The 27,556-nt window shown below is 35.5% G+C and overlaps 1 protein-coding gene across 1 annotated transcript in view; it reads right to left on the bottom strand.

Annotated features, from left to right (window-relative positions):
- The window catches only part of IL1RAPL1 (interleukin 1 receptor accessory protein like 1), a 1,253,736-nt gene that overhangs the window by 1,043,474 nt on the left and 182,706 nt on the right, over window positions 1-27,556 (bottom strand). Inside the window, exon 2 of the mRNA XM_017672859.3 lies at window positions 25,682-25,787. Coding sequence (XP_017528348.3) covers window positions 25,682-25,763 — 82 coding nt within the window. The 5' untranslated portion in view covers window positions 25,764-25,787. The remainder of the gene's footprint in view (window positions 1-25,681; window positions 25,788-27,556) is intronic.

Raw genomic sequence — 27,556 nt, 5'->3', positions numbered from 1 at the left:
AAATAAAATTACAATGAATAAATGTCATCATTAATTGCCTTTATATTTGCTAAACATCTTTCATATGCCAGGCCTTATTCTAGGTACTGGAGAAATAGGAGTGAGCAAGAAAGAAAAACCCCTACTAAAACCAAGCTTAGGTGCTAATGGTGACAGTCGAACATTAAACACGTATTAAATGAGTAAAGAAAATGCTTTTAGGGGGCCATGAGTGATATAAAAAAAACAGAACTGGGTAACATGGTAAGTGTTGAAAGAAAGGGGTAACACTTGGTGGTATGACTAGGATAATTGTGCCTGAAGATAAATACATTCAACAGAGATTACTAAGACAGTGTTATGTCACTCTGCGTGTGGCATTAGCCTCTCTCTCAAACTGCTAGGGAGTTTTTTGTTTTTCTTTTTATTTTAGGGAATATGTTTGTCTTTGATTTTTTTTCCACATTACATTTTATGGCTATATTTCTATTATACACACTGATGTTTATATATATTCAACTATATTCTCTTATGGGGCAAATTCTAATAGCAGGCACTTCTAAATCTGCCTAAGCAAATCTAGCATGTATAATATTAAAGAACAGATAAGTGCATTTTTTAAAGAGAAAAAATTACTAGTATCAGAGAGATGTGTATTTTAACAACTTGAAATTTGACATTTTAATTACAACAAGCAAAAAAAAGTCAAGATATATTCTAAATCTTTTATATTCAAAAGAAGAAAATGGTAAGGATCCAAAAGTATGTAGTTAAGTTTGTCTAAAATTATATATTTTGCAAAACCCACAGGATACTTTATAAAATTACTAATCAGAGAAGGATGCTATAGCAAATCAATATAATTGAATTAAAAAGCAAGGTTAAAATATATGTTTTCTGATTTCTGAAATTGGGCGCTTACCTAAACAACATACACATCATAGGATGTTTCATTTTGTGTGGACAAAACTAATAAAAACTAAATAGGTGGGCGCACAGAGTAGTTTCTTCATATATAGATTTTCATGCAATAGCTATATTGTTTTTGATCTCTGTAATTCAAATATGTCACTTAATCAACTATTACTTTTTTCCCAGTATCCTGCGAAGGAACACACAAATATTGGTCTCTAACCTATGGGTGTGATCTTTCTTAATATCACATATTCTTCTAAACAGATAATACAAAGAAAACCACACTACCTCTGATGGTCTGATGTAACAAGCTACAAAACTAGATAAATAACTTTCAGTAAATTATTTCACCTCATATCCAAGGGAGTTGTACTAGAAGACCTCTGATATTCTGGGTTTCAGCATTATTTTGTTTGACATTGAATGTTAGAGAATTTTGAGTATGTTTCTGCCCTCTCTCAGCTTGTGGTCACCTTAAGCCTTGCATATCTCAGCCCCATCTGATGTCTGATATCCATTGCATTTGGCACATATGTGCATCTGAACATATCCTAATCATTTTATTATTGCTAGTCTTATTTCAAATTATTATATCCAATTCAACTTATATTTCATTAATCTCCTCAATTCACATAGCCAAGGCATGCCTCTGCTTCTTCCCACCACCATCTAAGTCCCACCACCATCTAAGTCCCAATTTTAACAATCCTCAGATTGAAAATATTGTCAGTAATCTGTGCAAAAGGAATAGGATTTTAATCACCACTACCACATATTTTCTATTTCCTTACCATGATAATTAATACTTTATCAGCTGTCAAAAGTATGCATTATTAACTACAATAGGCCACACCTTTTCTATGACTTCATTATAATATTGGCAACCATTCTCTGGTCTTATTTTCTATGCATTGTGAGATCAAAATGTATTTGCATAAAATTTATTAAATTAAATTAAGATGGTTATCAGTTATTTTAAGCGGAAATAATTCAACTAGGTTAAACCTACACCAAATGTCATTTCAAATCACAAAGTGTCACTGTGGTACACTTGACTAGCTATTATTTAAGATCAAAATCTAAATAAAATAAGTTTATTTAGGCTTGAGGAAGTTGTCATTCATGCTTATTATCTATACTTCTGAAGAAGGCTGTGATTAATTTCACACTCTGAACATTTCTAACTTACGAGATTTGACCAGATGATAGGGAAAAAAAGTGTTTTTTTTTTCAAATGGCCATCTGTACCTATCAAAAATTTCACATTTAATTTCATTAGATGCAGGTGGCAGGAATAATTAACACAGCTCTTCATTATATAATAGATATAATAGGAGAGTGGGCATGAGGAATATTAGTTTCTGAAATAAGTTTCAATTAATTTGATACTAACTAGTTATTCTCCTAAAATAGTTTGAACCCTGTGCTTCCATTCCCTTCACTTTTCCTTTTAGTCTGCATATGCGCCTTGGGCTGTCCAGTACTGCATATTTACCTCCAGAAGCATGTTACATACAGTAGAGAACTTTAAATTTGCTGCAGTGTTAACATCAATATTACAAATAAGACTTCAAAGGCCAGCTCCCTTGGCCCCTGCCCAGCCACCATTCTCCACTTTTCTTTCATGTTCATTCATTGCTTTTCATTATTAATGGTTTTATATGTGGCCAAATCCAATGAACAGTACTCTATCTTCATCTTATTCCACTTCTTATCTCTATTCAGTACATTTGATTTCATCTTCCTGAATAATTCTGGGCTCCCAGGAAGTCAGTTTTTCTCCTATCTCACTTTTCTTATATCTTAGTTCCCTTTGCTAGCTCCTGGAATGTTGAAGCACCCCCAGCATCCCATCCCACAAACCTCTATTTTTTACATCTACTTACACTCAACATGAGTGATCTCATCTATGTAAATAGGTAAGTACTATTTACATGCCATTGACTACGTCCATTTAGATGTCCAGTCTTAACCTGTCCACTGAGTTGTCACAGACTCCTTGAAAAATCCACATGAATTCTGAATGGGCCTCTCAAATTTAATATGTCTTAAGTAGTAACTTCTCCCTCCCCCAATTGGCCCCATCTCAATAAATTACCCCACAATGTACCTGGTTGCTCCAAAACTTAGACACCATCCATGGTTCCTTCTATATAACATATTCTTCATCCCCCACCTACAGACCCATCACCAAGTGTTGTTTGGTTCTATCTCCAGACTACCATCCAAACCAATCTTTAACTCTCCATTTTCCATTTACCACCCTAGACCTAGCAACTGTCCTCTTACTAGGCTGACTTCAACAGCTTCTTAATCTGCATCAAAAAGAATCCTTAAAAATTGTGATTCAGATCTTATCATTCTTCCATTTACTAGATACCAGTGGATTCACATTACACTGAGAATAAAATGCAAATTGTAAATCATGACCTACAAAATCACAGCTAATTCTCCAACATTTCCTTCCATTTCATACCTTCAATCATTGCTCTACAACTTTTGAAAACTCCATTATTTGATTCACAATATGAATCTTGGTCACTGCCTGTCACCCATAAAGACTTTCTTCCTATTTCTTCTATGTGTCATGCTTGTTCCTGCTGCATGTCTTTGGCATTCACTATTCCTTCAGCTTTGAGTTTTTACCAGATTATTACATAACAGGTTTTTATTTGTACAGTCAAATTTCAACCCAAATGATACCTCCTCAAAGAGATTTCTCCAGACCACCCTAGCTAGCTTTGCCAATCCCCATCATGCTACCTTGTTTTAATTATGGCATGAAGAATTATGATATTATCTTGTTTATTTAAGCCCACTAGGCTATACTGTCCATGAGAACTCTCCATCTATCATTTTATCCCCAGTGCCTAGAACAGTAGATGGCACATACAGACAACTCAAAACATTATCTGTTAAGTGGGCATTAAGTGAAAAACAAAATTGCTAGATGATATAATTTTTGAAATAAATAACTTTACCATATATTTTAATAACCCCCACAATGTTCTGCTAAACACACAACCCAAATGATCACTATAAAAGCAAATAACCATAAGACTCTAAAGAGAGTTTATATAACTTAAAAGAAAATAATTTTCCCATTTCATTGGCACTTCTCAAAATATTTTCTTCAAAAACACACTCCATTAAAACTGTTACTTCTGTAATGACTTACTGGCTATTTAAGAGCAGAAACAGCACTAGCACTAACTAAAAAGCATTTCACCCATAGATTCCCTAATGCTGAGAAAAAGCAACAATACTAAAGAATTAAATAACCTTCTTCCTTCCGCAGATAGTAATTGCAAAAGGAAATGTAACCTTGTTTTTGGTTACAAAGTGGGCTACCAATTTAAAAGAACTCATATTTGTATACTTCCTATGAATACCAAATTTGTTTTTCAGAAAAGATTTAATTTTTTCTTATTAAAAGCACATAGCGTATGGAGGATGGGGAAAAAAGAAGGTGGGGTAGGAAGGCAAGGTGGAAACATACCATACACACACCAAGGAAAAAACTACAGCAAACACAATTAACCCTGAAAACGACCTGAAGACTGCAGAACAGACTGCCTACATCTGGTAAAGAAGAGAAGCCCACACAGAAGGGTAAAGTGTCAGAACCATAATCAAGCAGGGCTCAAACCCTTGCCCCATCCCAGCTAACAAGTGGGAAGGAGAAAAACAGAGTGGAAGGGGGATAGGCACTCAAGAACTCTGCACACCTGGCCTTGGAGATCTGCTCTGGAAGCAAAAGTCCACATTACGTCAAGTGTTTTTGATTAACATGGCTGGACACCAGGGAGAGTTGGAGCACTCTGAGGCTGTGACTACTGCCACTTGTGGAGGACAGGCACACTCCATTGTCCCAATGGAGACCCCAAACAGAGATGGCATTTTGTAAAATTTACCAGCAGCAGAAAGTATACCAGAGGGGTGAGGGTTGGATGGAGCTCTATCCACAGGAGAAAGGGCTGGCAGACAACACTTTCACAGCCCTACTTCAGCACAAATTATCAGGCACTTCTGGGGCCCCAAACACTCCATCCACCTTGCTGGTGGCTCAGCCTCAAGGCACTTCCATGCATACCAGCCTGCCCACACTGCCAAACTGGCCCGTGAGCAGTCTGACTTTACTTCCTGGCAGGCAGAGGAAGGCTTTCCCAGATTTCTCAGCATTCTTTCAGACAAACTGGGGAGGTACCTGCAGGAGTCAACTCCCAGCTCTCCTTCCTCCTCCCTGGTGGCCCAGCCCCATGCCAATCTCCACTGCATACCTGCCTAGCCCAAAAGACCAACAGAACTACCATCTACACTGGGCAGGCAAAGGGTGGCCCCACCCACAAGATCCCAGCACAAGCTCCCCTAGATGGTTCACAGAGGGCAGATGCTGACAAAGATGAGCCAGTGATGATAGGTAAAAAGGCAGCCCCTGTCTGATGCCCAAAGCCAACCAACAGCAACTGGGGCTCCACCACAAAGGAAAACCAGGCATTGGAGAGTAAAGAGCCTTGAGCTTCTTGGCACCACAGGATGCCTTCTTCATAAAAAACCATTACTGTCTAGACCAGGAGGCACAATGGATCTATATAATACAAAGGAGGAAACACAGAAACCCTGACAAAAAGAGGAGGCAGAGGAATATGTTCCAAACAACATTACAGGATGAGACACCAGAAAGAGGGCTGAATGAAACAGAGATCACCAATCTTCTTGATAAAGATTTCAAAGTGACAATCATAAATATGTTCACTGATCTGCAGAATACTGATCATCTCAGGGAGGACTTCAACAAAGAGACAGAAGAGCAGAAAGAGAGCCACTCTGAGCTAAAGAACACAATAACTGAACTGAAATATACAATGGAGGGAATGAATAATAGACTGCTGCAGGTAGAGGAGGCAGTCAATGAGATTCAAATTAGAAAACAGGAACATAATGAAGCTGAGGAACAGAGCAAAAAAAAGATCTCTAGAAATAAAAGAATGGTAAGAGAGTTGTGTGACCAATCCAACTGAAACAACATTCACATAATAGGGGTAACCAGAAGGAGAAGAGAGAGACAAAGGAATAGAAAGTCTCTTTGAGGAAATAATTGTTCAAAACTTCCCCAATCTAGGGAAGGAAACAGACACTCAGGTCATGGAAACACAGAGAACCCCTAACAAAAACCCCAGGAAGACAACATCAAGACATATAATAATTAAAATGGGAAATACCAATGATAAAAAGAGAGCATTGAGAGCATCCAGAGAGAGAAAAAAGATTACTTATAAAGGAAACCCCATCATGCTATCTGCAGACTTCTCAGCAGGAATTTTACAGGCCAGAAGGGAGTGGTATGAAATATTTAATGTAATGAAACGGACGGCCCTCCAATCAAGAATCCTCTACCCACCAAGATTATCATTTAAATTTGAAGCAATGATTAAATAATTTCCAGATAAATAAAAATTGAAGGAATTCATCACCACCAAGCCAGCCTTACAGGATATGTTAAAGAGATTGCTGTAGATGGAAATGTTCCTAAGACTAAATAGCTTTCACCAGTGAAAATTAACCCACAATAAAGGTAATAGACCAATTAGTTACCAAACAAGTATGAATTTAAAACAAAGGTAGTAAAACCAAATATACACAAAATCAGTCAAGGGATACACAAAAAGTGCAGATTATGACATCTAATACATAAAGTATAGAGGAGAAAGAAGACAACAAAAGAAATACTTTTAGACTGTATTTGAAATCGATCAACCATCAACTTAATACAAACTGTTACACAGTTAGGAAACTATTCATAAACACTGGTAACTGAAATCCTAAAGCTTATAGTAGATACACAAGAAATTTCAAAAGAGAAATCCAACAATACTATAGAAAACCATCAATTAACAAGAGAAGTGTATAAGAGAGGAAGAAAGAACAGAGAGGAACTATAAAAATGACCAGACAAAAAATAATAAAATTGCAATAAGTACAGATCTATCAATAATCACCATAAATGTAAATGTACTGAATGTACCAAAAAAAGACATAGATAGGCAGATGGATTAAGAAACAAGAACCATCAATATACTGTCTACAAGAGATTCATTTCAGACCTAAAGAAATACATAGACTGAAAGTGAAGGGATGAAAAAAGACAAGTTCATGCCTATAACAGGGAGAAAAAAGCAGGTGTAGCAGTACTTATATCAGACAAAGTAGATTTCAAAATAGAGTAATGAGAGACAAAGAAGGACATTATATAATGATAAAATGGTCAGTCCAAGAAGAAGATAGAACCATTATAAATATCTATGCACCCAACATAGGAGAACCTAAATATGTAAAACAAGTACTAATAGAATTAAAGGAGGAAATAGATTGTAACAAATACATTTTAGGAGACTTTAACACACCACTCACATCAATAGGCAGATCAACCAGACAGAAAATAAGTAAGTAAACAAAGGCACCTTGCAATACATTAGATCAAATGTACTTAACAGCTATCTACAGAACGTTCCACCCAAAAGCAACAGGATACATATTTTTCTCATGAATACATGGAATGTTCTCCAGAATAGATCACATACTAGGCCACAAAAAGAGCCTTAGTAAATGCAGAGACTGAAAATGTATCAGGCAGCTTCTCAGACCACAATGGTATGAAACTGAAAATAACATGCACAAAGAAAACAATACAGCCTGCAAAAACATGGAGGTTAAACATGTTTCTAAATAATGGACCTATGAAAAAATTAAAACAGAAATCAAGCAATAAATGGAGACAAATGAAAACAAAAATTCAACAGCCCAAAATCTATGGGTGACTTCAAAAGCAGTCTAAGAGAGAAGTACAGGCTTACTGCAAGAAACAAGAACAACCCCAAATAACATCTAAACTCACAACTAAAGAAACTACAGAAAAAAGGACAAATGAAACTAAAAGTTAGTAGAAGGAAGGACACAACAAAGATCAGAGCAGAAATAAATAAAATAAGAGGAATAAAACAATAGCAAAATATCAATGAAATCAAGAGCTGGTTCTTTGAGAAGATAAACAAAATAGCAAACTCCAAGCAAGACTTATCAAGAAAAAAGAAAGAATACACAAATAAAACAAAAAAGGAACAATCACAACTGACACCACAGAAATACAAAGAATTATAAAAGAATTATATGAAAAATAATATGCCAATAAACTGGACAACCTAGAAGAAATGGACAAATTCCTAGAAAAGTGGAATGTATAATCTTCAAAGACTGACCCAGGAAAAAAAAATCTGAGCAGACCAATTACCAGTGACAAAATTGAACTGGTAATAAAAAAAAACTCTCACAAATACCAGTACCAGATGGCTTCACAGCTAAATTCTACCAAACATTTAAAGAAGAGCTAATACCCATCCTTCTTAAAGTATTCCAAAAAGTAACAGAGGTGGGAATATTTCCAAACTCATTCCAATACCAAAACCAAAGATACCACAAATAAAGAAAATTATAGACCAATATCCCTGATGAACATTGATGCAAAAATCCTCAACAAAATATTAGCAAACCAAATTCAAAAATACATCAAAAAGATCATCCATCATGACCAAGTGGGATTTACTCCAGGGAGACAACTATGGTACAATATTCACAAATCAATCAATACCATAAATTACATCTACAAAAATGACAAGAACCAAATGATCATCTCAATAGATGCAGAAAAAGCATTTGACAGAAGTCAATATCCATTCATGATAAAAACTCTCAACAAAATTGGTATAGAGGGTACATATGTCAACATAATAAAGGTCATTACAACAAGCCCACAGCTAACATCATACATAATGGTGAAAGCTGTAATATTTTGCTCTAAGATCAGAAACAAGACAAGGATGACCACTCTCACCAGTTTTATTCAACACAGAACTGGAGGTCTTAGCCATGGCAATCAGACAAGATAAAGAGATAAAAGGCATTCAAATGGGTACAGAAAAAATAAAACTGTCACTATTTGCAAATGACATACTATATATAAAAAACTCTAAAGACTCCACCAAAAAAACTCTTAGATTAATAACCGCATTTATCAAAGTTACAGGATACAAAATTAATACACTGAAATCTGTTTCATTCATACATACTAACAACAAAATAGCAGAAAGAGAAATCAGGAATACAATTCCATTTGCAATTGCATCAAAAAGAGTTAAATACCTAGGAATAAACCTAACCAAGGAGGTGAAACACCTACACTCTAAACACTATAAGACACTCATGAAAGAAATTAAGAAAAACACAAATAAATGGAAATCTCTCTTGTGCTCACAGACAGGAAGATTTAATATTGTCAAAATGGCCATCCTGACCAAAGCAATTTGCATATTCAGTACAATCCCTATCAAAATACCAATGACATTTGTCAGTGAACTAAAGCAAATACTTCTAAAATTCATATGGAACCACAAAAGACCCCAAATAGCGAAAATAATCCTGAGGAAGAACAATGAAGCTGGGGGTATTACTGTCCCTGACTTCAGGCTACACTATAAAGCTACAATAGACAAAACAGTATAGTACTGGCAAAAGAACAGACCAATAGATCAATGGAACATAATAGAGAGCCCAAAAATAATCCCATGCATACATGGTCAATTGACATATGACAAAGGAGACATGAATATACAGAGAAGAAAAGAGTCTCTTCAATAAATGATGTTGGGAAAACTGGACAGTTACATGCAAGAGAATAAAACTGGATTACTGTCTTAACTCCGTACACATAAGTAAACTCTAAATGTATTAAAGGCCTAAATATAAGCCATGAAACCATAAAAATCTTGGACAAAAAGATAGGTAAAAATCTCTTGAACATAAGCATGTGAAAATTTTTCCTGGATTCATCTCCTCAGGCAAGTGAAACAAAATGAAAAACACACAAGTGGGACTACATCAAACTAAAAAGTTTCTGTACAGCAAAGGATACAATCAACATAACAAAAAGTCAAGCTACAGTTTGGGAGAATATATTCATAAACAATTTATCTGAGAAGGGGTTAACATCCAAAATATATACAGAATTGGTACAACACCAAAAAAAAAATGACCCAATTAAAAAATGGGCAGAGGACCAGAACATATATTTCTCCAAAGAAGAAATACAGATGGCCAACAGACACAGGAAAAGATGTTCCACATCACCAATCATCAGGGAAATGCAAATCAAAACCACAATGAGATATCACCTCACACCAGTCAGAATGGCCACTATCCAAAAGACAAGAAGTAACAAGTGTTGGGGAGGATGTGGAGAAAAGGGAACCCTCCTACACTGTTGGTCGACTGTCAACTGATGCATCCACTGTGAAAAGCACTATGGAGGGTCCTTACAAAACTGAAAATAGAAATACCATAAAACCCACTAATTCCACATCTAGAAATCTACCTGAGGAAAACAAAATCCCTGTTTCGAAAAGATATCTGCACCCCTGTGTTTACTGACATATTATTTACAAAACCCAAGATATGGAAGCAACCAAAGTGTCCATCAATAGATGAATGGATAAAGTGGTGGTCCATATATACAATGGAATATTTTTCAGCCATAAAAAAGAAAGAAATCCTGCCATATGCTACAACATGGATGAACCTAGAAGGTATTATGTGAAGTGAAATAAGCCAGGTACAGAAAGACAAATACCTAATGATTTCAGTTATTTGTGGAATCTAAAAACAAAACAAAATGAATACAATAGCAGTAGACTCATAGACATTGATATGTGACTGGTAGTTACCATGGAGAAGGGGTTGGGATGGGTGAATAAGGGGAATAACAGGGCACAAAAATTCTCAATCATAATATAAGTTGGTCACAGGAATGGTAGTACGGCATGGAGAATATAGGCAATGATTCTGTAACATCTTCCTATTTTGACAAAGAGTAACTGCACTAGAGGGGGTGAGGATTTAATAATATTGGTAACTGTTGAACCAGAGTGTTGTATACTGGAAACCAATATAAGGTTGTATATCAACTATACTTCTACAAAAAAAAAAATTTTAAGCACATAGCTTATCTCCATCCCAATTCAAACACATTATATAAAAATGTAATGGTATAATCATATAAATAACATTTATCTATGTAAAATAGAATATTCATTTACATTCATATACACAAGAAGAGAGATTCTCATTAACTCTTCATGTATTAATGGAAGTTCACTTCTTGTTTTATGTTTGCAATTCCTAGAGATATAGGTCTCTAAAGTAAATGCAACCATGAATTTGAATAGAAGTTTTAAGAATTTGTCACTGAACACTAAATTATAAATGGTGTGGTATATTCACATGCCAAAATGAAATAAGTGTTCTCATTTAAAAATAATCTCAAAGAACATCTAGTTTTCCTTAATTCAAAATATCTGGTTGTAGTATCATTTTTTGTAGACTTGAACTTTTTCTCAAGGTTTCTTCACAATAGAAAGATGTGTGGTTTATGCTATGTTATCCACTGTCATCTTTCATCCTCTTCTTCATAATTACTACCTCATTTTACTGTTAGGAAAAGTGGTTTGATTTTATGATGAAATTGCAAAATGGCAAAGTGGCTCTAGACACAGAAAGGAAAAGAAACAAATCTTTAGCTTCCTGTGTTACTCAATATCTGACTCAGAAATTGTTCCAACCATGCACCCTCAGGTGTCTCCTTCTTGGGACTGTTCTCCCTTCCACCTGATGGGGAGTTTTCCTCCAGAGTTGCCAGGCATCACCAGAAGATTTGGAGAGACGACAATCTGACATGAGAGCTTTCTGGAAAACCTTCCAATCATATCCAAAAAGTGTTAATATGATTCTATTTTCCCACTTATAAAGCTAACTATTATAAACTACAAATCAAATTTAGGTTGATAAGAGAAGTGATGGCATGCATCTATAAGGTTTAAATATTCTTTTCTCAATTACACTGAGTCTAACTTCTTGAAGTTAGGATCATATGAAGTCTGCACAATCAATTTACAAATATCAGATAAGTCTTATTTTTCAAATCATGAAGAAACAGATTTGGGGAAGCATAAACAACATAAAACTAAACCCAAAGAATGTAATCAAAAATTAAAATAACTGCACAAATGAAATTCATTATATGCAAGTTTCTATGCAAGGCATCAATTTAATCAAACATATGTTCTTGTCTAATTCAGAATATGCAACAGTGTAATCGCTCAGGTGGTGATCATATAAAAGAAAATATGATATATACTATTCTGTACCTACCAGCTGTAATTCACAACACAAACATTCAGTTAAAACAAAATCATACAGGTAAAGTACAAGGGATGCAAGGTTATCAATAGTTTACTAATTCTTTACTTTAAAAAAGAAAAGATGTGGTTTTAGGAACATTATGCAGAATTTGAGAAGGGTCTATATGGAAACCCAAAGCCTAAGCCTCATCACTGGAAAATACATAAGTTAAAATTGAGAAAAATTTAACTTAAAAACACTGTATACTGAAAGGAACAGTGGACCAAACAACAACAAACCTCCCCCCCACAAAAAGTAAAACGAAAAACCACCCGATGAACCAAAATTATTGTTGTTTCAACCCCATGCATGCTGCAGAATGAGACTCTCTCCAATTAGCTTCTGTAGATTGTCTCATCTCAGACAATTAGAGCTAGTTGCACAAAAACTGTCTCATTCAAAACACGCTTTGAGAGGGTTTACAAGATCCCAATGGAGCTTCCAAACTTGCTTTGTTTTCCTAATTGAAAACTTAGAAGGTAATAACCTCCTCTCAATTCATAGAAAGCCGGAAACCCTAGGAAACAAAGCAGTTTCCAAAGAAATTTAAAATAAAATCATGTATCATTAAAAATTGAACAAAACAAACCAAGCATGTCTCCCAAAGAAGCAAAACATGCCTTTGAAACAAACAGTAAGTCACCAGTGTTCATTGCAGAGCGGCATGTCAGTTACAGAGTGGCAGAATGAATGTGCAAGTTGCCAAATTGAACTAATTCATGTTCTGAATTAAAATAAAACACCCTCACTCACAATGTTGTAGGCCGCTTCTATTCACCAGCATTCCTAGGGTTTGCTATGATCTGTCTTGGGAGACACGGAGGCACTGAGCTGCTCCTTTGGCTCATGCGGCCCTCCTGGCAGGCCCCCTCCTATGCAGGACTGCTTTCTTGCATCTAGTCCTCCTTCAAGGAAGAACCCACATATGCACACATGTGGCAAAGTCTCCAAGAATAAGAGGGAGAGAAAAGTTGTGCAATTTCCATTACAAGGAAGTAACTGAAAACCTGCTCTTTTTCGAGCTAAAGAAATGCTACCTCAAGATGCACTTCCCAGGGCAGCCTCAGTGCTTCAGCTATTCCAATTCCAGCAAGGAATCATATACACTAATCATGAATGGCCACATCATCCTAACAAAAATAAAATCTAATCCTCCCTTTCTAAAGAAATGAAAACTCCAATAAAACTATTCATTCCAAGTAAGTTGAATTCATTCATTGGCTCATGTAACAACTGGACACAGAATGCTATATGCAAGGCCTTGAGGGAGGCCTTGAAAAGGTTATGATGTTAAACTACATAGAGATCATTCCTCAAGGAGATTCATTCCAGTATTGGAGAATACTGACCTTCACAGACTCTCCACAGGAAAATATACTGTTGTGATGAGACTCGTCAATGTGCTGAAATCTAGCAATCAAATACCAATATGTATTGAGCACTAATTATGCAATGACTCTTCTAAGCACAGTGATTCTAAAAGATATATACATAAACATGTATAAGACTTTTTTACACTCAACGAGCTTATACTATTTAGTTGGGTAAATAAAACACAGATGTTAAAAAACGCAGCAATCACATATCCCAATCATTTTTGAATCCTCCACACCTGGCACAAAGTGGTTCCTTGATAAACGTGTTTTGTAAATGAATAGTTAACAGTGTGTGTTATGCGTATGTACACATGTGTGTATATGCATGTAGGTATTCATAGATCATGTGTGACACTATACTTTAAAAGACACCTAATAGTTTTCAAAATACCCCTCCCTGTGTTCATTTGAAGGATCTCACTGCAATTAGCGAAAGAAAACTCATTGATAGAATGAATCCTCCACTGTAAGTACACATCATAGAAGAAACCTGAAAAAATTCTGAGGAGCAAATACTGACTTCAGGAAGATGCTATGTGTGAGAGACCTACTACAGAAGAGGGTTAGCTCCAAAGCCAAGATTTGTATGTCAGGTGCACAGTGGGCCAGTCTGAACGGAATAGAATTTTAAATTTAATGAAAGTAACTGGAATCACCTTGCACCTTTCCTTCTGTTCACTGTACAACCAGCCACTAGTTTTGATTAATTCTGTACATTACACTACAAAACCCATCTCTTTCTTTCTCTATTGCCTCAACTCATGACTTTCTCACCTGGACTCCTGGCCTCATTTCCCCACTTCTGGCCTCGGAGCTCCTTCCAGTCTATCTGCTCAGGCTACTCCTGCTACTCACCTGCTTAAATTCCTTCACTGCCTTCCAATTTTCTACAAGATAATACATTTCTTGCCATGTCATAGAAAGCCCTTTGTGATATAGCTTCCAGGTATTTTTTCTACCTTTTTTCCTGACACACTCTGTCCTCCTCTCGTCCATACAGTGCCCAAATGTACGTCTTTCAGCCATATCTAATCCATATCTAATGCTTTCATGTAAAAGCTACTCCAGTATACTTCTGTGACAGACACAATAATGCCAACCCCCCCCCAAAGGTTTCCATGTCCTAATTGGAACCAGTGAATATACTACCCTACGTGGCAAAAGGGACTTTGCAGGTGTGCTTAAGGATCTTGAAATGTGGAGATTATTCTAAATGAATCATGTGGACCCCAAACGTAGTCATGAGGATCTTCATAAGAGCTAAGCAGGAGAGTCAGAATCAGAGAAGGAGATGTGATGATGGAAGTAGAGGTCAGGGAAAGCTTGAAAGATGCTATGCCACTTGATTTGAGTTCAGGAAGGAGCCACAAGGCCACGGAATGCAGATAGCTCCTGGGAACTAGAGAAGGCAAGGAAACAGACTTTGCCTTTGAGCTTCCTGAAGAAATGCAGTCCTGCTGACATGACAGAGTTATGAAATCCAGAACTATAGGACAATAAATTTCCACTTCTTTTACTAAAACTTGAATAATTTTGTCTCTTAAATAAGGAATCCAAAAGTCAAATCTCTACAAATATCTACACATTTTAACCTCTTTTAAACAGGAGTGCTGTCAGTCACCGTTACTGAGCACACAGTACAGTAGGAATCCAATAAATGTTACTCACTGTTCACAGAACCTATTACTTTGTCTCTTGGGAAGATGAAGGAGCTTCCATGTGATACAAAGTCAGAAATGCAAAAAGCTTCTAAAGGAAACTAATGAATATAGCTGTATACAGTACATATAAGTACTCATAATTGGAGCCAGTTGAAGATTCTCTTCAAAATTTGGAGATTGTTAGTATATTAGTATTTGTATGGGGGTGTGCGTTTGTATATGTGTAATATATACCTTTAATTTGGAAAGATATTTATAACAGCAAAGGCCCTTTGGAAAGTTTTCTTGTTTAAAAAACAAAAACATTGCTGACCAAGAATTTCCTTTCAACTTGGACTGTCATTCTTTTGAGATATGCAGATAAGGTCAACTGCTTTTTCAAGGGAACTTTGCCGGTGCTTTACATTAGCTGGCCTATCCTCGGGACACCCCACCGCCTATTCCAGGCCCAATCCTCTAGAAAGGCAGGAAAATCTAACTGGTGGAGCACACATCCACCCTCCCATGTTCTGCACTTTCATACTCTATCAGCTGCTCTTATTTATATTAGTGAACAATTGAAAGTTCTTTACTATTTCTCGCTGTGATATCTGAATCATTACAATGACAAGACCTTAAAGGTGGCAACAGATTAACAGAGGAAATTCTTCAAGTACTTTGTAATATTAATGTGCTTATCTACATAATTCAAACTCTGATAATATAGAGCTACAAGTTGACATGATGACTGTATCATTAAAAATACAGTATTTTTTCTGTCTCCTTAAAAACTAAATGAAAATTTCTATTACAAAAAAAAATAAAAAAAAAAACCAGAAACCTGCATACTTTTTTTTCAACCTAAGTAAGTAAACTTGGAGAGATAAATGTGTAGAAACTATTAGGATGAATTAAAATAATTTCTAAATAATAATTCATTACAGGTTTTCTCATGTTTATCTTCCCTCTTTTGTGTTTATTAGTACATTTTCACCAACTCTGAAAAGCCACCAGGTGGCACTGGAGAGTCCAATTACTTTATAAAACAGGAAAACCTGGAAGAATCTTTCCTTCAAGTTGAAATTGTCCTTTTTTTCTGATATGAAAATATATTGAAGGAAAATACTAATTCGTCAGAGTATGGAAACTTTTTCTGATATCATTGATACAACTAATTTCTCTTTATCATTCACAACATATTTATGGCATATGTGGAAAACAAAGTAACTAGAACATGCTTTTAGAAAGAAATTAAATGTCAATGATAGAACTTTATTGATATTAAGATAGCAACATTCATTGGGAAATATTTTAGTAGAGTTAACAAAATATAAATAATAATGAATAGTATTTAGGATACCCACAAGAGGTTTCCAGAAACTTTTTAAAGCAGTGTTTATATATAACTTTCAGAGATTTTAAAACGTGGCAAAGTCATCCATTGTCATTGCCTTAAGGCAATATTCTCCATGCAAAGTGGCACTCTCGGTGTCTTAAGAGGCTAAACTCTACAAAAGGAAATTTGCCGTAAATAAGCAAAATCAGACTAAAACACGGTTTAGAATTTTCAACTGCCAAACCTAATTTCACTTAGACACTTCACCACTTGCAAGAAAAAGTACCTTTTTACTTTAACTTTGTAACTATATAGGATGCACTTTTTAAACAATACTGAAAATCTTTTTTTTAATTGAACCTTTGTTTTAAACTAATAACATCTAACATCTTCTGCTCTGTGATGTTAGGACAAACTGTGCAGTATTAAAGCAAATGTAGCCAATGAGGGGACTCAAGAACTTTGGCTACAAACTCTGGCCATCTAAATTTGCTTTAAAATTTTGCAGATATGTAAATTCTGCTACACAAAAAGGTGTCACTGTATGCCTTGAGTATGCACTGAATGTGTTCAATAAATACCTGTGAAATGAACTAAGGGATAAACTTCTATTTCTACTGATAATGCAGTTCAAAACTTTTACTGTATGAAAAAGGAAACTGAGGTCGTGAAAGGTTCAGGGGCTTATGCCAACCAACATCCTGGACGGAAACGTTTCCCAATTTCCATTTCTACAGGTTTCGTAATACTCATTAGAACAACCTAAACCACTCTGAAAAAATAACTCTAAGCATGTGTTTTAGTCATCCTCACTGTAGACAAAAGTTTGCACACCAATATTAGTTGTCTGTAGAAATGTCCTACCAACTTAACATTAGTCAACCTGAGGAATAACCATGGAAAATTTTAATACATTTGTAAGCAACCTTTCCCATCCATTTGAGGTAAGGGAACAAAAATTGTATCAGTACTACCCTGCCTTCTGATTAATATATACAAAAATATTTCAAATCTAGGTAAAAGAATTTTTGATTAGAGAAAATTATATCCTTTCTGTAGTACAATTATTATCATGGATGACCAAGAGTTTTATATTTGTTTTACTGGAAGAAAATAGTAATACAAGTAATCATTTCCAAGAGTTAGGCAAACTTTAAAAAATAAATGGCCCTGATTTTGTACAATATTTATTTACTTATTTATTTAATCTGACACCTTCTTTCAGATCTAAAGAGCAGATCATTCTGGACTTTCCAAATAGACCCTAAATGCAATGACAAGTGTCCTTATAAGAAAAAGGCAGAGGGAGATCAGACACATGAAAAGGTCATGTGAAAATAGAGGTAGAGACTAGAATGATGCAGATACAAACGAAGGAACACCAGAAGCCACCAGAAGCCACCAGAAGCTGGAAGAGGCAAGGAAGGATCTTTCCAATAGAGCCTTCAGAGGGAATGTGGCCTTGCCAACACTTTAATTTTGGACATTTGGCCTCCAAAACTGTGAGAGAATAGATTCCTATTGTCTTAAGTCACCCACTTTGTTACGGCAGCCACAGGAAACAAGTATTTCTCTCCAGATCAATAAATCCATCAGCTTAGTATTTCCACTGACTACCACAGCTCATGTATTCCAAAATGAACTCATTCCATCTCCTTTCCCTAAAAAAAAAAAAAAGCACCTCTCCTTCTTTCTCTGTAACATAATTTCAGTCCCTTGGACTGCTTTGCAGGCCCTTAATATAGCTGGATATAATTTTTGTTGAGTCTCTGATTGGTCAATCCGAAATCCTATTAGTCTTTCCTAGAGGGAGTATTATCTGTCCAGAAACAGACCTGACCACACCGCTCTCACATGTGACCCATATAGCTGGACTGATTGTATCTTTCCTTCTCTGTAAAGGCGGCTTTAGGGATGAGCTGGTACAAATAGGGGTGCAGCACTACGCATCTATATGAAGGAGTTTCATCTTGATGGAGTACAGAAGACACCACAACGAATAGATCTGCCAAGTCAGAGGTGCAACCTCACAGGCTGAATTTCCTTAAAGGGATTTGCAGAGTGATTAAATATTCCAGCCAAAACTTTTTGCTCTGCAAGATAAAAATCCAAAATCCCTTGCAAACACATGAAACCCTTCATACTCTATGTCCAATCTACTTTGGAGGCTTCATCTTACTCACAAAGATATTCCTCCTGCTCTCTTAAATAAGTGGTCCTTTCAAGTTTCTGTTCTTTGTGGACCTTTAATATGATAGGTGGCATCACAATCCTCTTATTAGATTTATTTTCTCCACCTCTTCTTCCAACGTCCTACATCTAATCATCAAATTCAATTGAGTCTAACTTTAAAGTTGCTCTCTTTTCTGTCTTCTTTGTTCTCACTGCTGTTACTTTGAGTTAGGAAATCATTTTGGTGTCAGACATGTTTGGTTGAAAGGAACAAACTCCTTTAAGACACCACCAGGAAAGAGAGAGATTTGTGAAAGTGTATTTGTAGGGTGCAGATGAATCTTAAAAGTTATCAAGACCCAAAACATCACTGGTGTCTGTTTCTTCTCTTTCTCCTCACCTGCCTCCCTTACTTACTTTCTCTCTGCCTTGTTTTCTTTCCTCTTTTCCTCTCCAACTCCTTCACTCTCTTTTACCATGGACCACAGATAACAGGATCTCTTCAGCAAAAATTTTCAACTTCCCTGTTCTTATCTCCCTGGTTCCCATCTAGCTCTTGGCTGACCATCCTTTCTCTAGTCTCTAGTCCAAATTCAATAATAAGTTTGTTTGCCTGACTTAGCTAGTTATCAGTTGTGGTAAACACAATAATACACTCATCTCCCCAAAGATTTCTACATCCTAGCCCCTGAAACATGTGACTATGTTACATTATGTGGCAAAAGGGACTTGTAGATTTGATGAAGGATCTTGAGATGGGGAGAATTTCCTGGATTACCTAAGTGTGTCCAATGTAATTACAATGGCCCTTACAAAGGAAAGAGGGAGGCAGGAGATCAGAGCCAGAGGAGATGTGATTAGAGTGATAGGGGACCATGAGCCAGGGAACACAGGTAGCCACTAGAAGCTGGAAAAGGCACTGGAACAGATTTTCCCTGAAAGCCTGCACGGAGAACACAACCCTACCAACTTAGTTCAGACATCTGACTTCCAACACTGTAAGATGATAAATTCGTGTTGCTTTAGACCACTAATTTTTTAGTAATCTGTGAAAGCAGCAATAGGGTACAAACACAACAGTGTCCCCAATTTCCAAACCACCTCATGGATCATGTTCAAGCCTGGAATAGGGTTTCATCCTCTGGTCCAGCACTGGTCACTTCTGTGCTGTCTCTAGAATGAACACAGATTTTTTGATATGCCTTAAAATGCCCAGCACTGACTAGCTCCTCACTGCTGCCCTGTATCTTTCATTTCTCCCTTTAAATATATAGAATATATCTTTTCTTACCCCCATGATACAGTGTCACACTGCCATATTTATTAACTTGGAATATTCCCCTCCCCATGGGAATCCCATTCAATTTGCAAGATTTGTCTGCATTGACTTTTATCGTCTCCATGAACCAGGCATCAGTCACCACAATTGATGTTAATCTGTGGCAACTCTACATAAAACTGAACAAGCAAGTTTATTGTAAAATTCTTAGGTGTATCGGATGATTATTAAATGAAGGTACCAGACAATTTTATTTTTGTCAAGTATGAGTTCCATTTGTTTATTAGACTTATTCTAATTACATCATTTCAATGAATATTAAAATCATATGAGATCTGAGATCTAATTTTGAAATTTATTTTAAAAGAAAGAGATACATAGAAGAGCATTTTTATTCCCCAAGAAAATTTAAAGTGCATTCTTTTAACTTCAAAAAGTAAAGAAAAAGCCTCAGAAGTTTGATCTTACAAGCTATCCCAAAAGAAAAATAGGAGAAATGCTTCATACTTTTTGACATATTTGACAAACTGGGAATAAACACATGGTAACATAATAAAAGGCAGATGCTGGGAGAATTAGCTGTCTCTTCATCATGTAGAACTAAGCTGACTGACTTTCAAGAATGCCCAAGAGGGCTGATACACATAAATCACAATGGCATGAGATGGAAACATCCCACTAGACTTTCTCACGCCTACTCAGTTAAGTATCACTTTCTTTACACAGTGGCACAATCTCATTACTTAAATTAAAGGTTGATACAGAATAACACACACAAAGATCAGAACCTAAACTGTATCTTTGGTATATTTCACTGCCCATATCTTTCATAAATTATTTGGGCGTAGAGTTATGAGTCTGGGAAAACATCTTGAGAAACTCGTCTCCTCTTGCTTTCAGGAAGAGGTGCATCTAAATTATTTTATACAAACAGGTGTCCATTGCCAGGGACTAAAACAAAGGGAAAATCAACTCCCTGTGGTAATCCTTTTACTCTCTAATAGCTGGCTGCTTTTGGTACCTTTTATTTATCTTGAATACCTTCTAGAATAAGAGGCACTATTTGATTTACGGAATATAGTGACTTAGTCTTCTCCATACACTCTAATACTTGTGAATACTTTTCGTCTATACTGAAGTCACTTGCTTATTTATCATGTATCGGTAATCATGAACTTATACCCTTTTCATGGTAGTCTGTATTGAACAATCCCATTAAACCCAAAATGCCTGCATAGTGACAGTACTTCTTTGAAGTAGAAGTAAATGTTGTTAAAATTTCAATATAGTAGTATTTAAAGAATTGCTTTCCTTGTAACATATTTTGAACTGCTTATCACAGCACTCATGATTTGCAAAGGTTCAGTCTTCAATATAAACCCTTAGCATGTGTTGGATAATGTTTATTCTGAGTTTATATCTTTTGCTTCAGTAATCTCATATTATGCATTATGGAAATTTATATTTGAGAAAAACTAGTTTTTCCTAAATGCATCTATTTTACCTTTATTTTTCTAGTACTGCATTGGTCTTATAGGATCCCCACATATAACCCAGCCTAAACACTAAAGCTACTTATTCATTCATTTGTGTAATCATTGCTTCATTAAGAGAGTTCACTGAATCCTGACTCTGAAACACATACCATATTTGGCACTGTCGAAGTTATAAGCATATATAAATCATGGTTCTTGCATTCTCCATCTTGCATGTGGATATGAGAACAAAGAGAAACAGACAAAAGGTCTGGATCCTCTTCTCTTCCTTAATTTCTATATCCAAGTCCGTCTAGCTTCATTTCTCTTCAGTGCCCCAAACTCTTGTGCCAAATCACAGCTCACTTGAGTTCCTCAAAAGTGTTATACTCATACTTTGTAGAAGTCCTTCAGTAGTTTACATTATTTCCCTACCCCTGAATATTATCTCAAATTCTCTTATATACACAAAATAAAGAATATTTAAGAACAGCCAATATTAACAGAGACCATAGTACACTCTTGGATTTAACATAGCATTTCATGGACTTTAACCCTTCAAGGTAATGCCAGCATTTTTATAGTTTACAAGTTCTACAAAGACACAATGGGAATATTCAAAATAGATTCACTTACAGACAAACACACTAATAACAAAGGAAGGAAGGAAGAGAGGAAGAAGAGAAGGGCGGGGCGGAGAAGAGGAGGAAAGGAGGAAATGAAGGAAGACCAGAAGGAAGGAGGAAGCAAGAAAAGGAAAGAAGAAAGGGGGGAGAGATAGGGAACAGGGGAAAAGAAGGGGGAGGGAGGGGAAAGCAACAACTGAACAGACCAACCAACCAGAACATTCAGTTAACCTTTCTAAACTGGTTAAAACACAAAGCCTCTCAAAGCAAGCATTTACTTTACATGTTTTTGTACAGAATTTTACAAATGACAGCAACTCAAATGTTTACTTACTGAATTGCTACACTTCACATACTTGAGGAGAGTAGGTAACACTGTTAGTCTTTTACTCTTTCTTCAAGTGCTGCTTATAAAAACTAAAACAACATATAAAATTGTTCCAAGAGAAAATCTACTGTATAACAAATGCTGAATATCTGATTCCATAGATATTAAAAGCCTCGATTCTAAATGTAAGCAAAAGTTTAGAACATTACCTGAGAGACCAGATTCAAGCACTGATAGTTACAACCATATATCTACCCACAGTGATATGTAAAAAAATATTAAAGTTGATTTCTTAAATAATTCAATCAAAGATGTTATGATGATATAAGTGCCTTAATATATTTACTTTGATCTTTAAATTAATAGTAATAAAGGTATAAGCCAATGTGGTAAAAATAATACATTTCCAGCTTCTGTCTGAAGAGCTTCTATTGCTTTTAAATTACTTCTGTTAATGAGAAACATATACCTACCTCTATATTTTTATGGAATGACCATGTGTTTATTTAAAGTAAATACTATACACAATGCCACAAAAAATTAAAAATTACTGTGTGCATTATAATCATATTTAATATGTTCTCAGTTATTAACATCTGCTTCTGGTTTTCTAGTGGTCACAGTGAATTTAAGAATAACATTCCACTAAAAGACACATGAAAAACACTGGATCTTGAATCATGTTTACAGAATTTTCAAAAAGATTTATAAAATTGAAAATAAAAAGAGAATTAAATGATAAGAAGAAAGAACAAGGATAAGTATCTCTCTTGGTTAGTATGAGAGATCAAACATCAAAATTGATATTTATTCCTTGGCCTTGATGCCTCTGATTTGATAGGTTGGACTGGGAGTGAATATTGAACCATTCATCTTCTAAGGAGAAGATGCCAAATACACTCCTCTTCTACTTGATGTATGGAAATCAGTAATGATGCTCTTCAGTAACCTATGTATCTGCTTCTCTCAACAAAGGTGTCATGGTAACAGGCATCAGCTGAGCTGAGAGTTAGCTATGAAAGTATATGGGTAAAGTAATACTATTTATTCTTAAATTGTACACCTAATATTCAAAAATCAAACAAACTGCCACCCAGCTGAGTTTTAATATAAATACTAGGGTAAGATATCTTAATTCACTTATACAGAAGAGTAAACAAACATGCTACTAAATCTCAATACCTGCTTAATTTTTTGATTATACATTAGGGCATAGAAAATCTTCAGTTTCCAAGCTATGTGACAGCTATATTCATAAATAAAAAAGAACAAGTTCTCAGAACTTCTGTCAAACTTAGGGCACCATTTTATTATCATCCTAAAAGAATTATATAATAAAAATAAAATAAAAATTGAATTTGAGACAGGTCATTGAGTTTTCTCAGATCTCTGCAGCATAAGGATGTACAAATTTTCCAACTGTCCCACATTTTGAGCTCTAAACCATGCTCATCAAACATACAGAGAAAGTCCCAATTTAATAAAAGTTTTCCCCCAAAATTAGAGTTTATATAGAATGGACCTGTCACCACTATTTGATGATGGAAAGAGGTCACATTTGCATTTCAATAAATAAATCATAGATCTGACATATGCAAAATGAACTAACAAAAGAAGCCCAAACTTTATAATAACCATAATATAATAACCAGAAAAATAAAGTGTTTAAGGTTCAATCAGTACTTCTATTTTGGATAGTTTCTTTTTGTTATAATACTTATGCAGATGATTAATTATTTCTCTTCTACATGGCCAAAAATCCATATTAAGTACTTTTAATGTAAATTTCTATTCAGGAAAATATCACTGCTGTAGAAATTATCAACTTTTGTTATGATTTATTTTCTCTTCTACCTACCCTAATTCCCATGGGTATGCTCAATTTTCCTTGCAAGTGTCAGACAAAGAAACCAAGATATCTGCTATTTGCTCGTAATTCATTCAGATTACAAAAGCCACTACACCATAATCCTGCCCTAGTGTTTTCTCCCATTCAAGAAGATTCACCAAGAGGAACAGATGAAATAATGTGGAAATATATGAACAGTATTTTTTAACATTACTTATAATCAAATCAATGACAAATACCACAGCTATACAGTGACCAAGAAGTTGTAGAGCCAATAGGTTCACTAAAATTCCTTTCACTCTCAACCCTGCACCAATGCCTTGTCAATGCACAAAGTTCTCCTCAATTCCTCCCCAGACCTCCTCCCAAGGGGGGGCTCATGAGAGCAGACTCACTCTCTACTTGCCCTGCACGTGGCCTTTTCCATTATACAATCAATGTGAGTTTGAAGACTAAGGGACTGAGAGTGGTAGCTTCAGCCCCATCTCAGCCCTTTCATTCCTTCTCCTTTCTGAATTCCAAAGATACTTTTGTTCATGAAGTTCTTGATATCACAACACTCTGCAGCCTCTTGCACATCACTTCTTTTTTCCCAGTCTCTCTAAAACTAACAACATTTCTGGCAACTCAACACAATACATTTCTTCCTCCATTATACCCAAAAGCTTTAGCTTCAAAAATTCTGTGACCCCCACATGAAACGTGAGTGTGGCAAGGCTTTTTATTACCAGTGACTTACTAGACCAGGTACCACTTCACATCCATATCATTTATTCAGTTGCCTCATACATTTCACTAACTCCAAGTATTAACAGTCAACTGAAAACTGAGATGTCTGATAACATGTAAAGATTTTTGCAAGTTTCAACATTATATGAAAGCAATTCCTTTCATATTATCATTCTACTTTACCTCTTTATTTCTTACTAACCTATTAGGATGTTTCCCCATCTCATTTTCTTTAATAACTATGGTGCTTTCTTTAAATACTTGCAAAATAAATCAGCAAATCAGCCAAAGTACCACACTAAAAAGGATCTGTCCTGAGCATAACTGACATTAAAATGGTAACAGTGAAAGTTAACTTGAAAAAAATTTACAGTATTGCCATGCAAAAATTAAAATGACACTCTATACAAGTATGTTGAAGTCATACTATAAAATGAAATCAAACTAAACTTTGGTATTGAATCCATTCCCATCATTGCAATTAACAAAATATGCCACATTTTTTTTTCCACCTAGTCCCTCCTTTCTAGTTTCCTATGAGTATGCTCTCTTTATTTAAAGATATACCTACAATACTTCCACAATATGTATCCCCATTAGTCCTCAAGCTCTCCACAAATGGCCCATGTGTGAATGTAGCACTATCTCTTCAAGCCATAAAAATGAGAGAAAAGGGGAAACCACTGCTTACCAGAGCCTCTTTTGGTCACAACCTTCAAACCCTGCGTGAAAGTAGCGTATAAAAGAATCAAGTGTGGAATCGGAGCTTTCATCTTCCAGCTCTTAAAGGCTGTTCTCTAAAGCAAGGATAAAAAAGGAAAACATACATTTTAAAAAATATGCAGCAATATTATAAGATTTCTCTTAGACTTTTGATCATGCATGACTGAGGCAAAGAATTCCACAAAAAAACAGTATGAGAACAGGATCTGTAATAAATTTTCCCATTTGTTGTGGTTCCTAAATCAAATCAAAATGACTAATGCCAAAACATGGCTCTATAGGTCCCCCAAAATGTTTTAAAAATCTTATAGTCAGTTGAGGTTTAGAATTTATCTAGAGGACTAGTTGTATTTAAGTAAGTGGGAACAATGCCTTCAAAAGGATTATTTCACTAACAATTTATTTTTTTTGTAAATTACCAGACATTAACATTGTTGACTGTTCCATGCTGCAACCAAAAACAGTTTTATTCAGTACCACTCTTTCCACTCGAAAAGAAATCATGTATTCTATGCCTCCAAAGATTTAATTATCATTTTATAATTCTCTTTTTAAAAATCTCTAAAAGATACTTCAAGAGAATTTTAAGACTTTTGTCTGTATTGAAAGAAAGTACACTATCTATGAAACCTACGGAGAGATGCATCATTTCTTCCTATTACAAGGTTCTCCGAGGGATACTAGAAGGGACCATTAGCCTCATGTTTGGATTTCAAAAGGGGGAAATATTTCATTTGAAATTAACCGAAATGAGCACCGTCTTCCTCAGAAAATCATCCATCTTTTATTTTCATCTAAGAGTGAAAGAGTAGAGCTGAAAGACTAAATTTCAAAAAGTATCAAGTCAGAACACAGTTCAAATACATTGTCAATCCATGACAGCACAAGTGTCTTTGCAAGACAGTTGAGGACATGATATTCAGCTTTCAATCACTATGACTTTATTAAAGATGAGGAAGTTGAAATGGTGATTTGACAATCACATTTTTTGCTCTCCTAAGAGTCTCAGATACCTCTGAACCTTTTTAAATGATTAATTCATTCACGTTAATAAAAGTCTGTTAAAACACATTTGAATTTACAAAACAAAATGAAAATCCATTCACTTGCAGTAAGGTGTTATCATCATTTCAGTCAGAAAGTCAGTTAATTTTTAAAATAAGCATTGATAATAAGCTATTTTAACTCCAGTGCTACCTTTAAATGATGAAAGCTGTTTCAACTTTCTAACCAAAGACCTTGAGTTCACATAAAGCCATAAATGAAACCCAGTCCGAAAAGTCAACTCATCAGACCATCTGATGAATTGCCACATTAAAGCGCCAGCCTGAATCATGCATTCCTAAAATGCAAATCCCATTTTCCAGCCACCACACTAACGGGAGCTGCAGGAAATCTTCAAGTTGGTATCTTCAGCCTTCAGGTTAGCAGTGAGAATCAGTTCCTCTCTCAGTGTGAGTTTAATCAGTCAGTGATGCCCAAGAAACTCCAGGATCTAATTGTACATTGCAAGACCTTCCAGCTTAACTATCTTACTACTTTACTCTTGTTCAAAATACTATTTCCTTACTCATTGCATTTAAGGCATACCAGCTAGTCTGCAATTCTATTTATTAAATTAAATTGGTTTGGAAAGCATCAATTTGGTAACATCAAGATCTTTAATTGAATTTCTTGAAACATGTACTGGGGGGGGAAAGAATTATGTAACATTTCACAGATTTAATGCTTTGGTCAATTACAAACCTCTTTGAAGTCACTTATTGTATCTTACATTGAAAGATTAAACATGTCTAGTCATAGACATTTAAATTTTGCTGTATTTGTTGTATAATTAAAATTC

Source organism: Manis javanica, chromosome X, assembly GCF_040802235.1.
Source record: "Manis javanica isolate MJ-LG chromosome X, MJ_LKY, whole genome shotgun sequence".
Classification (NCBI taxonomy): Eukaryota; Metazoa; Chordata; class Mammalia; order Pholidota; family Manidae; genus Manis; species Manis javanica.
Note: the sequence above shows the minus strand (reverse complement) of the source record. Positions and strands in the feature narration are given on the sequence as shown.